This window comes from Mesoplodon bidens (assembly GCF_964165515.1).
Source record: "Mesoplodon bidens genome assembly, chromosome: 15".
Classification (NCBI taxonomy): Eukaryota; Metazoa; Chordata; class Mammalia; order Artiodactyla; family Ziphiidae; genus Mesoplodon; species Mesoplodon bidens.
The window spans coordinates 33233854-33245669 of NC_138171.1; the positions used below are offsets into that span (position 1 = coordinate 33233854).

At 43.4% G+C, this 11816-nt stretch overlaps 1 protein-coding gene across 4 annotated transcripts in view; it reads left to right on the forward strand.

Annotated features, from left to right (window-relative positions):
• Positions 1–11511, forward strand: part of RSPH10B (radial spoke head 10 homolog B) — a 37571-nt gene extending 26060 nt beyond the window's left edge. For 2 of the 4 annotated variants that reach the window (XM_081256567.1, XM_081256569.1), the window contains 6 exons: positions 4471–4578; positions 5549–5692; positions 7091–7216; positions 8607–8706; positions 9839–10037; positions 11250–11511. In XM_081256567.1, the coding sequence (XP_081112693.1) occupies positions 4471–4578; positions 5549–5692; positions 7091–7216; positions 8607–8706; positions 9839–10037; positions 11250–11424 (852 nt within the window). In that variant the 3' untranslated portion in view covers positions 11425–11511. Of the gene's footprint in view, positions 1–4470; positions 4579–5548; positions 5693–7090; positions 7217–7479; positions 7551–8606; positions 8707–9838; positions 10038–11249 lie in introns of those variants that run through there. The other 2 variants (XM_081256568.1, XM_081256570.1) reach the window with 2 other exon arrangements.
• The last annotated feature ends 305 nt before the right edge of the window (positions 11512–11816 follow it).

The following is an 11816-nucleotide window of genomic DNA, read 5'->3' on the forward strand; positions in this document are numbered from 1 at the left end:
TGAAAATATCATTATAACTCCTGGACTTACACATATTTGATGTGTTTCAATCCACTGCAGTCTTCCCTCCATCCCCCACGGTCAAATTGTCCCATATTTGGCCAGTAAGAATCTCTCCAACTTGCTACCTGCTACCTTGAATCCATGGATTAATATTGTTCATCAGTTTTGTTAAAATTTCCACTATTACTTGTTTAATCATTGCTTCAGAACCATTTTTTCACTCTGGGACTCTAGCTAAAATAGTTTATAATACTATATCCTCTGTATCTCTTTTCTCTATTTTCTCTTTGTGTAGCTTCTTTCAGCATAGTTATTTTGAGATTCATCCATGTTGTTGCATGTATAAATAGTTCGTTCTTTGTTATTGCTGAATAGCATTCCATTCGATGGATATACCGTGATGATTTGTTTATGCATCCATCTATCAGTGGACATTTGGGTTGTTTATAGTTTGTGGCTGTAGAATAAATATAGTATGAACAACTGTGTACAAGTTTTGATTTCTATGGGATAAATGCCTCATGCGACAATTATTGAGTTATATAGTGAGTATTTGTCTAATTTTTTAAAAAAGACTGCCAAACTCTTTTTCAGAGTGGCTGGATCATTTTATAGTCCCACCAGCAATATTTGCCAGTATCTGTCTTTCAATTGGTGTATTTAGAGCATGTACATTTAATATAATTGGTTTGTTAGGTCTAAGTTTGCCATTTAATTTTTTGATTTTTGTTTGTTCTGGTTTTGTTTTCTTTTTCCTGCCTTCCCGTAGGTTACTTAAACATTTTTTAGAATTTCATTTTGATTGATCTAATAGTGTTTTTTTGAGTATCTATCTATAAATATATTAGACTTATCACAGTCTAATGGTGTCATCATTTGACCAATTCGAGTGAAGTACAGAAACCTTTACTTCCCTTTACATCTTTTTACCCCCTACCATTTATAATATAATTGATATTTCCTCTACCTACCTTTAGAACCACATCAGATAGTAGTATAATTTTTGCTTTAACTGCCAAATATAATTTATAAAACTCAAGAGGAAAAGGAAAGTATATTGTACTGATCCATATTTTTGCTTACAATATTTGTTCTTCCTTCCTGAAATTCCTGGATTCCTTATCATTTCCTTTCTATTTAGATAATTTTCTCCAGCCATCCTTTTCAGGTAGGTCTGCTAGCAACAAATTCTTAGTTTGCCTTCATCTGAGAATGTCTTAATTCCCCTTCAGTCCTGAAGGATATTTTCTCTGGCTAGAGGATTCTGAGTTGATAGTCCTCTTTCAGCACTTGAAAAATGCTGTGCCACTTCCTTCTGGCTCCCGTGCTTTCTGATGAGAAATCTGCTGTCATGTGAATTTTTTCCATTATAGGAAGGTGTCGTTTCACTATCACTTTCAAGATTTTTCTCTTTGTCTTTAGTTTTCAGAAGTTTGACTTGTGTCTTGATGTGAATTTCTTTGGGTTTATCTTATGTGGGATTCACTAAAATTCTTAGATCTGTAGGTCTGTGTTTCTACCAAGTTTAAGAAGTTTTCAGCCATTATTTATTCATGTACTTTTTCAACCCACCTTTCTTTCTCCTTTCCTTCTGTGACTCTGATAACATAAATGTTAGATCTTTTATTATAGGCCCATGGGTCCCTGTGTCTATTTTTTTCTTTCAGTCTATTTTCTCTCTGTTGTTCAGGTTGGATAGTTTCTATTATTCCATTTTCAGGTTCACTGATTCTTTCTCCTATCCCTTTCTTTATGCTGTTGAGCCCATCTATTGAGTTTTTAATTTAATTATTATAGTTTTCGGTTCTAAAATTTCCATTTAGTGCTTTATTTCTTCCATTCATTTGCCGAGACTTTCTTTTCCCCCCCATTTGTTTCAAGCCTGTTTGTAATGGCTCATTTAAGCATTTTAATTAAAATCTTTATCACTTAATTCTGTATTCTCTGTCATCTTGGTGTTGGCATATGTTGACTGTCTTTGTTCATTAAGTTTGATATCTTCCTGGTTCTGGCACCATGAGTCAGTGATCTCCCACTGAAACCCAGACATTTGAGTACGTTATGTTATGAGACTCTGATTTATTTAAAACCTTCTGTTTTTGCTGGTTTCTGATGAAGTCCAATTATCTGGTTTTTTTTTCTCACTTGTGCCTTTGGTGTTAAGTCTAAGAATCCACTGTCAATCCAAGATCATGAAGACTAACCTCTGTGTTGTCTTCTGAGTTTTATCTCTTCCTTTTAGGTCATTTTGAATTAATTTTTGTACAATATATGGTCTGAGGTAGGGGGTCCAACAGTTCTTTTGTGTGTGGATACCCAGTTGTCCCAGCACCATTTGTTGAAAAGACTGTTTTTCCCTCTATTGATTGGTCTTGGCATTCTAGTCAAAAATCAGTTGGCCATAGATGTATGGCTTTATTTCTGGATTTTCTATTGTATTTCATTTATCTGTATGTTTATCCTCTTACCAGTACCACACTGTCTTGATTACTGTTGCTTCTCAATCATTTTGATGTAATTTCTTTTCCTCGCTGAGATACTTTACAATCTACTTTTATCCTTGTTCCGAAATTTCACAGTGATGCAGCTTTGGTATTTGTCTTTTTACATTTATTTTGTGAGCTTTAACATTGGAAATCTGTGCCCTTCAGTCCTGCAAAATGCTCTGGAATTACTTGCTCAGATTTCCTGCCTTCCATTTTCTCCATCCTTTTTGTGGAACATGGGTGTCAAACCTCCTGGACTAATTTAATTTTATTTTAGTCTTTTCTCTCTGACCATCCATATCTTTGTCATTTTTTGTTCTTTAGGAGAGATTTCCTGCATTATCTTTCCTCTTCTATTTGAGTTTCTGCTATTAAATTTCTAATCCTTTGTCCCTTTTTTAAGCATTTTGTTTTTAAAACATGGATGCAAACTCTCTTATTCCACTGAAGAAATGAATTGGGGGTGGGGGAGCTAAATGGAATTTTTTTTTTTCTCGGCTTTTTACATTGATTGCCTCTGTTCCTTCCAAGTCCCGATCTCCCTTCCCCACCTCTGTTGGTTTTGTTCTCTAGCTTTCATATTAAGGCTTTCCCCATAGCATGTGTGGTGAACCTTGGCTATCCACTCATAGATAGGACTGTGGCACTCTAAGGCTGACTGGGGGCTTTCCTGGTGGCACAGTGGTTAAGAATCCACCTGCCAATGCAGGGGACACGGGTTCGAACCCTGGTCCGGGAAGATCCCACATGCCGCAGAGCAAACTAAGCTCATGCGCCACAACTACTGAGCCTGTGCTCTAGAGCCCGCGAGCCACAACTACTGAGCCCATGTGCCACAACTACTGAAGCCCGCGTGCCTAGAGCCCGTGCTCCACAACGAGAAGCCACCGCCCGCAGTGAGAGGCCCACGCACCGCAACAAAGAGTAGCCCCCGTTCGCCGCAGCCAGAGAAAAGCCCAAGCAAAGCAACAAAGACGCAACGCAGCCAAAAATAAATAAATAAATAAATAAAATAAATTAAGGCTGATTGGAAGCTCTTGTGGATGAGCGGCACTTGTCAAAGATTAGGTTTCACTGTGGAGTAACCAAGACAGGAAACTGCCCCACCTCTCCCCTTTCTCCTCCCCAGCCTACAGTTTTGTCTTTTGTTATTTTGGCTATGCCGTGCGGCATGTGGGATCTTAGTTCCCTGACCAGGGAGCGAACCCAAACCCCTGGTATTGGAAGTGTGGAGTCTTAACCACTGGACTGCCAGGGAAGACCCTCCACCAGCCTATGGCTGACAGAGCTTTTCTCTTGGATGTTCGATTTTCCAGGGTAGGATTTCTCCTAACTCCTGCCTGGGGGATATGAACCTGGTTTTCATAGTTCTTAGAGTGGAGGGAAGGGTCAGTGTGAAGGGAGGACCCTACCAACATGCACTTTCCCCTAATTCTTGTTTTCAGCAGGACTGTGACTTTAGGGGAGCCAAATGCACTGTGGTTCAGTATCTCCAGCGAGTCAACCTTCTGTTTTCAGTCTAGATGCGGAAAGGGTCTTCACCTAGACTTTCTGGGAGTCTTCCTGTGTTCAGCCTTACCCATAGCACGGCTTTCAGAGCTGACTCCTTCCTGAGTTCCAACTGGACTCGACTTGCCTCCCTGAGCTCTCAGCTTCTTGTTCCGCTAAGCCCATTGGTCCAGCGCTTTCCCACCAGCAGAGCTGTGTGGATATCTCACATCTGGGTCATCCACTCTCCCGTTTTCTGTCCTGTGTTTATGCCTCTAAAAAAATCTTTACTGTTGTCTTAGAGGGATTAGGGAAGGAGTGGAGAGGTAAATACCGATGTTAATCCAGAATGCTTTTCAAAATTACCAGTTTTTAAGATACTTATTTCTAGACCATCTCCTTAAAGTGCTATATTGGTATAAACTAACTTTAAAAATATATAGCTGTTTGTAATTATTGGCCATTATGATTTGATTGGTTGTTTCTTTTACAGAGCTTTAAAATGATAAATAAAGAATTAACAGCAAGCAAATTTGTGGAGGTCATAGCAGAGGATAATCCTTTCATGCATGATGGAATTGACAGCAACTTTAAACTTGAGGTTTGTAAACACGTGTCACGAACGGTACAGATCCAACTCAGGCTGTTTGCTCTACCTTGGACACTAAGATTGGATTGGCACCAATGGTGCCAGCACGGCCACCTCTCTGGGTCCACGTCTGACACTGAGTCACACCTGCCGCTTAGCTGTTCCCTGAATACACCCACCACACCCCTACCTCAGGACATTTGTACTTGCTAACCTCCGCCCCCGCCACCTGTTTTTGTCTTATATAACATATCTTGCCTGTAGTTCTGAAGGCTAACAGTCAGAAATCAAGGTGTTGCTGGAATTGGATCCTCCTGAGGGCTGTGGGGAAGGATCTGCTCCAGGCCTTTCTCCTTGGCTTGTAGAGGTTGTCTGTTCCCTGTGTCTCTTCACATTGCTTTCTATGTTTCTGTCTGTGGGTCCAAATTTCCCTCTTAAGGACGGCCGCCACATTGAACTAGGGCCCACCCCAATGGCCTCACTTTAGCTCGATTATCTGTAAATCTGAGCATACTGGGGGACAGGACTCCAACGCTTTTTTGGGAGGCACAGTTCAAACCGTTAACAGTCTTCCCTTTGCAACCCCCCTCCCCATTCATATCCTCCTTATGTACAAAGTACGTTCACCCTATCCCAGCATCTCCAGAGGGCTTAGCCATTCCAGCACCAACTCTTACAGGTGCCACTTCTCTAGTTGTCCAAGAAAAAAAGAAATACTTCTGAAAGTGACTGTCCTCAATTAGCTAATATAAAATAAAATGTTTCCGGCAGATAGAAAAATGACTTACAAACTAAGGAGAGAATATACATCCTCACATATCTTTTAAATGCTGTAGTTTTTATTGCAAACTGGTGTGCGCCCAGGATGCCTGAGTGTTGAACAAGGTGGTATTTTCCGGAGAACAAACACCCAGAAGAACTGCTGGTCCACCTCGAGGTGTGTCAGGATGAATAAGACCCTTTATATTTTCTTATATTTCAGCTGGTTTTCCTGGAATTCTTTGAAGCTCTGTTAAGCTTCGCACTCATCTCTGTTACTAACCAATCGACTAAATTCTATTTAAATTTTCCAAATGATGACTTGTCTGGAAACGAAGCTGGAAGCACTTATACAATGATAAATCAGGTAACAAATAATATCTTAGAATTTACAGAGTAAGGAATGGGTTTTATTCTGGAATGGTTAAACCATCATCAAGACTATCTTGGGCTTTGTAACTCTTCAGGAAATAGTTTAAATAATTTAAGACTTCTTTTCACATTCTGAGTGTATTGTCTTTTTTCTACATTAGGGAAAATGTATTTTCTGGTCATGACCTATGATAGTGGAGATACGTAATGAGTGTCAGAGCGCCTACCAACACCCTCAGGGGTGTGGGGCTCCCCTGGCTGGACCACGAGGCCTACGGCATCTGAGGTGGTTTTTATGAAACGTTTCATCCCATGATCTAGTGTTTACAAGAGTGGATCGCCCGTCACAGAGCACAGATGCCAAGGAACAGCTCCCGAGCATGTGCAGGATGCTGGGCACGTCCCAGAGGACGGGACCTGCTCATGGGGCTGGACACTGGGCTTCACGCCAAAGCCTTGGGGGAGCAGGGACAGCGTAGGCCGTTGACCGAAAGATCTAGCCGCTGGGTCAGATGGAGCGGGGGTTTCAGGGTAGTGGGCTGGAAAGGTTTCTGATCGTTGAGTCCTTCATTCGGAGCCACAAGGGAGAGTGTTGGGGGCCAGCGGAAACCCTAGCTGGGAAACTCGCCAGAGCTGCTCACGCAGGGAGACCTCTCACTGTTGGTCATCTAAGGAGCGCCTCTGACCACGAGTCCCAGGATGTACCTTGGACCCTCGTGCAGGTTCAACTTCAGTAGCACACAGTCCACCTGATCAGCAGATACGCCCCCTCCAGGTCATCCAAGAGCCTGGCCACCGGCTGGGGCTGGGTCATGTCCACCTTAAACTCATCCATGCCTGCATGGATGGCAGCACATGGACTCCAGTAACCACACACGGACACGCTGGCCTCGGGGACAGCCTCAGAAACCATCCGATCAAGTTCACGTCTGGTTTCCAATCTGGCACCGCACATCCATCAAGATAAACAAGTCCTATTATAACCATGCAATGGGGAATGAGCCAGCAGTGAAATAACTCATGACACATGCCAACAGCATGGGTGCATTAATTATGCTGGGTGAAAGAAGCCAGACAGAAAAGGATACATACCACTGTGATTCCAATGACATAAAATTCTAGAAATGCCAAGTGATCTGTAGTGACAGAAAACAGATAAGTAAGTAGTTGCCCGAGGATGAGGGAAGAGGGCTTCCTGGGGCACAGGAAACCTGGGGTGATGGATACGTCCACTCTCTTGAGGTGATGGTTTCACAGGTGTAGACACGTCGAAACACCGTCATAGTGTGCGTTATGTGCAGGTCATTGTAAATCAATTACACCACGTTAAAATCATGTGCACGTGTGTCTCCACGGAAAACAGAAATCCTCTTGTGTGTTTGTCATTGATCAGAACACCCAGAACAGGAGTCCAAGTGCGCTAAGAAGCCAGGAATCTGAGGTGCAGTACGGCAGCGCTAAGTCGTCTTCAAGCAAGTTAGGAGTCTTGCTTGACACGAGCAAGATAAGGAAATCAGAGGTCTGTATTCACAGCTAACCATGAAAACAGTGCCGCGGCCATGGTTATCTACCGCTGTTGCACACCTGCTATGTGGTGAGGGCTCTTCTGGTGCCAGGGTTCTGGCGGGAACAGAAAGCCCGTCCTCTTGTGGGCGTCACATTCGGGGCAGAGAGGGACGTGGTGACACGTGCAGAACAGGAAGAGTGAACACCCTCGGGGTGCTTACCAGGTGCTACACACTTCCCAGGGGTCCGCTCATTTAATGCCCACACGACCTGTAGGTGCTTCACCGGCTCCAAGGGGGAACTGAGGCACAGAGAGGTCGAGTAACTTGCCCACCGTCACAGAACTGGTAAGCAGTGGAGCTGGGGCTGGGGGTTTGCACACAGGCAGTTCGACTCCAGGATTTACACCTGTTACCGCAGTGCTATACTTTTTTACACTTGGGAGGGATCAGTGATGCGGTGGAAAGCGAGGCAGGCGCTGGAGACTGAGAGACAGGGTGGGGTGGGAAGTGAAGGTCTTCGGATGAAGCCACACTTGAGCGCAGCTGGGGGGAGACTGTCCTGTGCGGGGGCCTTGAGGCGGGAGCACCTCTGGGGTGTTGGAAGGGGTGTAGCAGCAGGTGTAGCCACGTTGGGGTGGCCCAGGAAGATGCACTGAGTGAGGCAGTGCCCGGCCAGGAGGGGGCCCTGAGCAAGGGGGGTCAGTAGGCTCACGATGGCTTTGCTGTTGACAAACCCGTAAGGAAGCTCTTGGAATTATCTGCATGTATTTTGAAGGCTGTGCAGTTTGAGAGGGAAGGAGAAGGCAAAGATGATTCTAAGTTTTTTTTTTGGCCTGAACGACTGGAAGAACAGAGCTGCCATTTATCATGAAGGGGAGGACTGGGGTTCGAGGGGGAGATGAGTTTTGGGGGTGAAATTAAAGGGTTGGGTTTGGGCATGTCAGACTTAAGGTGCCTGATGAGACATCCACGTGGTGACAGCAAGTGGCAGCTGGAGACAAAGTCTGGAGTTCAAGGATGGGATCTACTGGAGATAAAAATGTAGGCATAAACAGCATGTATTGATATATGGTTTATATATATATATATATATATAGTAATTAAAGCCACTAAGAGATGGATTAATACTTTCCCAACAGACCCAGGGAGTATTTTCTAGTCGTTGGTTTCCTGGGGGAAGCCTTCCAGCAGATACAATAGCTCTGTTATTCATTTCCTTAATAGGACATACATACAGATTAAAAAGTCAAATTTTAGGCAGATTAAAAATAGTCAAATTAGCATAAAGATAATGGCCTCATTAAGACTTTTCTAATTATTTATAATGTAGAAAATTAGTTTTAGTCCATAATGATGCAGAAGTTATATTTTGCTTTATGATTTCTTTTTTTTTTTCTAAAGAAAAAGCCCAAGATCAAGAAGTCTTTAAGTGATGGAAAAACTTCCAAAATGAATTTTAAATCTCCAGGAAAGGAGCTAACCTGTCTTTTATCTCAAAATGGTGAGTATTTTAATAATAGAACTTTGATATTAGCAAACTGTTGCTTATAAATGATTTAACATTTATAAAAATGTACAACCATCTTTTAAAATATAATTAGGCTGGGACAGCTGTTCCCAACTGCCCCCTCGCTTGACAGAGTTCCCTTTCAAGGTATTGATCTTTTTCCCCTTTTCTTTCCCCAGTTTTACTGAGATATAATTGACATACAGTGCTGTATAAGTTTAAAGGTGTACAACATAATGACTTGACTTACATGTATTGTGACATGATGACCACAATACGTTTAGTTAACATCTATCATCTCATAAATACAAAAATTCTTCTTGTGATGAGAACACTTAGGGTTTATTCTCTTAACAACTTCCACAGATATCATTCAGCAGTGTTAGCTACAGTCATCGTGTTGTACGTTACATCCCTGGTACTTATGTACCTTATAACTGGAAGTTTGTACCTTTGACCACCTTCCTCCAGTGTCCCCCATCTCCCTCCTCTGGTAACCACATATCTCTTTTTATATGTTTGTATTTTTTTAAAATAGGTTCTACTTATAAGTGAGATCATACAGTATTTGTAGGTCTCTGTCTGACTTACTTCACTTAGCGTAATGCCCTCAAGGTCCATCCATGTTGTTGTAAATGGCAGGCTCTCCTCCTTTTTATGGCTGAGTACTATTCCACTGTGTATATATACCTCTTTATCCATTCATCTGTTGAGGGACACTTAGGCCATCTCCTGTCTTGGCTGTTGTAAATGGTGCCACTGTGAATGTGATGGTGCAGCTATCTCTTCGACATAGGTTAAGAAATTTTCTAAGGTTTTAATTTTAGAAAACCAAAATATTTAAGCTATTTAGGAAAAAAATAACAGGTACCAGGAGACTTGAAGGAAGCGTTGACAATCATGGCTGTGGTCAGCTGATGCCAGCCTTGTTCCAGGTGGTCCCTGAAGCATTTTGCAGTTACCCTAATCCTCACAAGCCCACGAGAAGCACAGTGTCACCCACCTTATGGGGGGATGAGGACACTCAGCCCAGCACAGGAAGTGACAGAACTGGGGAACAGGAACTCAGACCCCAGAGTTATTGCAAGACTGTATTAATGCTCATTTTAATCAAACATTCTTCCAGAGAAAAAAGAAAAATCCAAGGATGAACAAAAGGAAAAATTCAATACATGGATCAGTAACATGTACATCTTTTTTGTGAACACTCTCTTCCAAGCACATAAACATGAAGAAACCCTTAAGGAGAAAGTAAAGGAAAACAGGCTACATAATGAAGCAATGGCCCTTCAGAGGAAGGTGGAGAATGAGGAGCTGGAGGCAAGGTAACTCAGTGAAACCCCTCGGCTCCCTCCCTCCCTCCCGCCCGCCCAGCTCTCGGGCATCTTTCTTTCCTGTCTTCTGTAGCCACCATAAGCTTCAGGACCAAACACTTTCATTAAAAGTCTACCACCTCTGGGCTTCCCTGGTGGCACAGTGGTTAAGAATCCACCTGCCAATGCAGGGGGACACAGGTTCAAGCCCTGGTCCGGGAAGATCCCACATGCCGCGGAGCAACTAAGCCCGTGTGCCACAACTACTGAGCCCGCGAGCCACAACTACTGAAGCCCACACGCCTAGAGCCCATGCTCCGCAACAAGAGAAGCCACTAAAATGAGAGGCCTGCGCACCACAATGAAGAGTAGCCCCTGCTTGCTGCAACTAGAGAAAGCCTGCATGCAGCAACAAATACCCAATGCAGCCAAAAAAAAAATGAATAAAATAATCTAAAAATATATATTAAAAAAAAAAGTCTCCGCCTTCCGAGGGGCGGCATGTCCTCATGTGCAGCTGGGAACCCGTAGCCACCAGTTCTGTCCTGGTTGTCTAAGGCATCCCCAGGCATCCGTGAGGAGGCAGCGTGACATAGATCCAGACTGCCTGGGTTCACATCCCAGCCCCATCACTTATATCACCTGGGTGACCTTGGTGAGGTCTGTCCCTGTGTGCCTGTTTCTGCATCTTTAAGGTGGAGGTGATACCTTGTAGACTGTTGTGAGGACTGAGTGAGCTAGTGTTTGTGAAGCATCGAGAACAATGGTGCGTGGTGAGCACCTAGCAAAGGCCGCACACTTACCTTTCTAGAACCACTGTCCAGGCCTAGTTCCATGCAGACAGGTCAGTCCCAAGTGCAAATGTCTGACCTCTGTAAAGGGCATCTCAAGCCCATTGGTCTGTGGAAGAGAGCATTAGACTTAAGGAAAATGGCTACAACAGTATTTTATTTTTTTACAACAGTATTTTAAAAGGCTACTTACTAGCTAAGTTGCTTCAGAGACAAGTGCGTCACAGGTCATCTTAGATGTGTGAAAATTTGTCTTAAACTATCTAGCTATTGCACCACTTTTTATTTCAGGCAAAGTGATGACAGTTTAGTTCTGTTCACAAAAACTATTGAGATCCACGTATGGACTACTTTACACCACATACAACATAAAAACCGGTTTTGAAATTTCAAAGACAAAAAAAGATACCTTCTTGTGTTTGCTTCTTGTTAGGCTGAACAGCTTGAGAGAGGAAGAGACCAAAAGGCAAGACTATGAGGTCGCCGTCACTGTGATCAAGGAACCAGTGGATGCCACATCCTTGAATTTCACGCTGAGCCTCCTGAAAGATGACACAGTGGTGTCCCAGTCCACCAAATCCATTGCAAATAAGAAAAAGAAAAAGTAGACGTCACTGGGTTTGTAAATGAGCCACGAGAACAAGCAGGTGTGAAGGGAATTTAGAACCAAAGCCTGTAACAAATTTCCTACCCAATAAAATTACTTGTGTTTTACTTCTTGTCTAAGTGTTTCTTGAAATACCACTACCTGGGCCCACTGGGTTTTGGGTTTCTAATATGGTTGGATCACTGAAATGCCTGTTTTTTTGGGTTTTTTTGGCGGTACGTGGGCCTCTCACTGTTGTGGCCTCTCCTGTTGCGGAGCATAGGCTCCGGACGCACAGGCTCAGCGGCCATGGCTCACGGGCCCAGCCGCTCTGCGGCATGTGGGATCCTCCCCAGACTGGGGCACAAACCCGTGTCCCCCATGTCGGCAGGCAGACTCTCAACCACTGCGCCA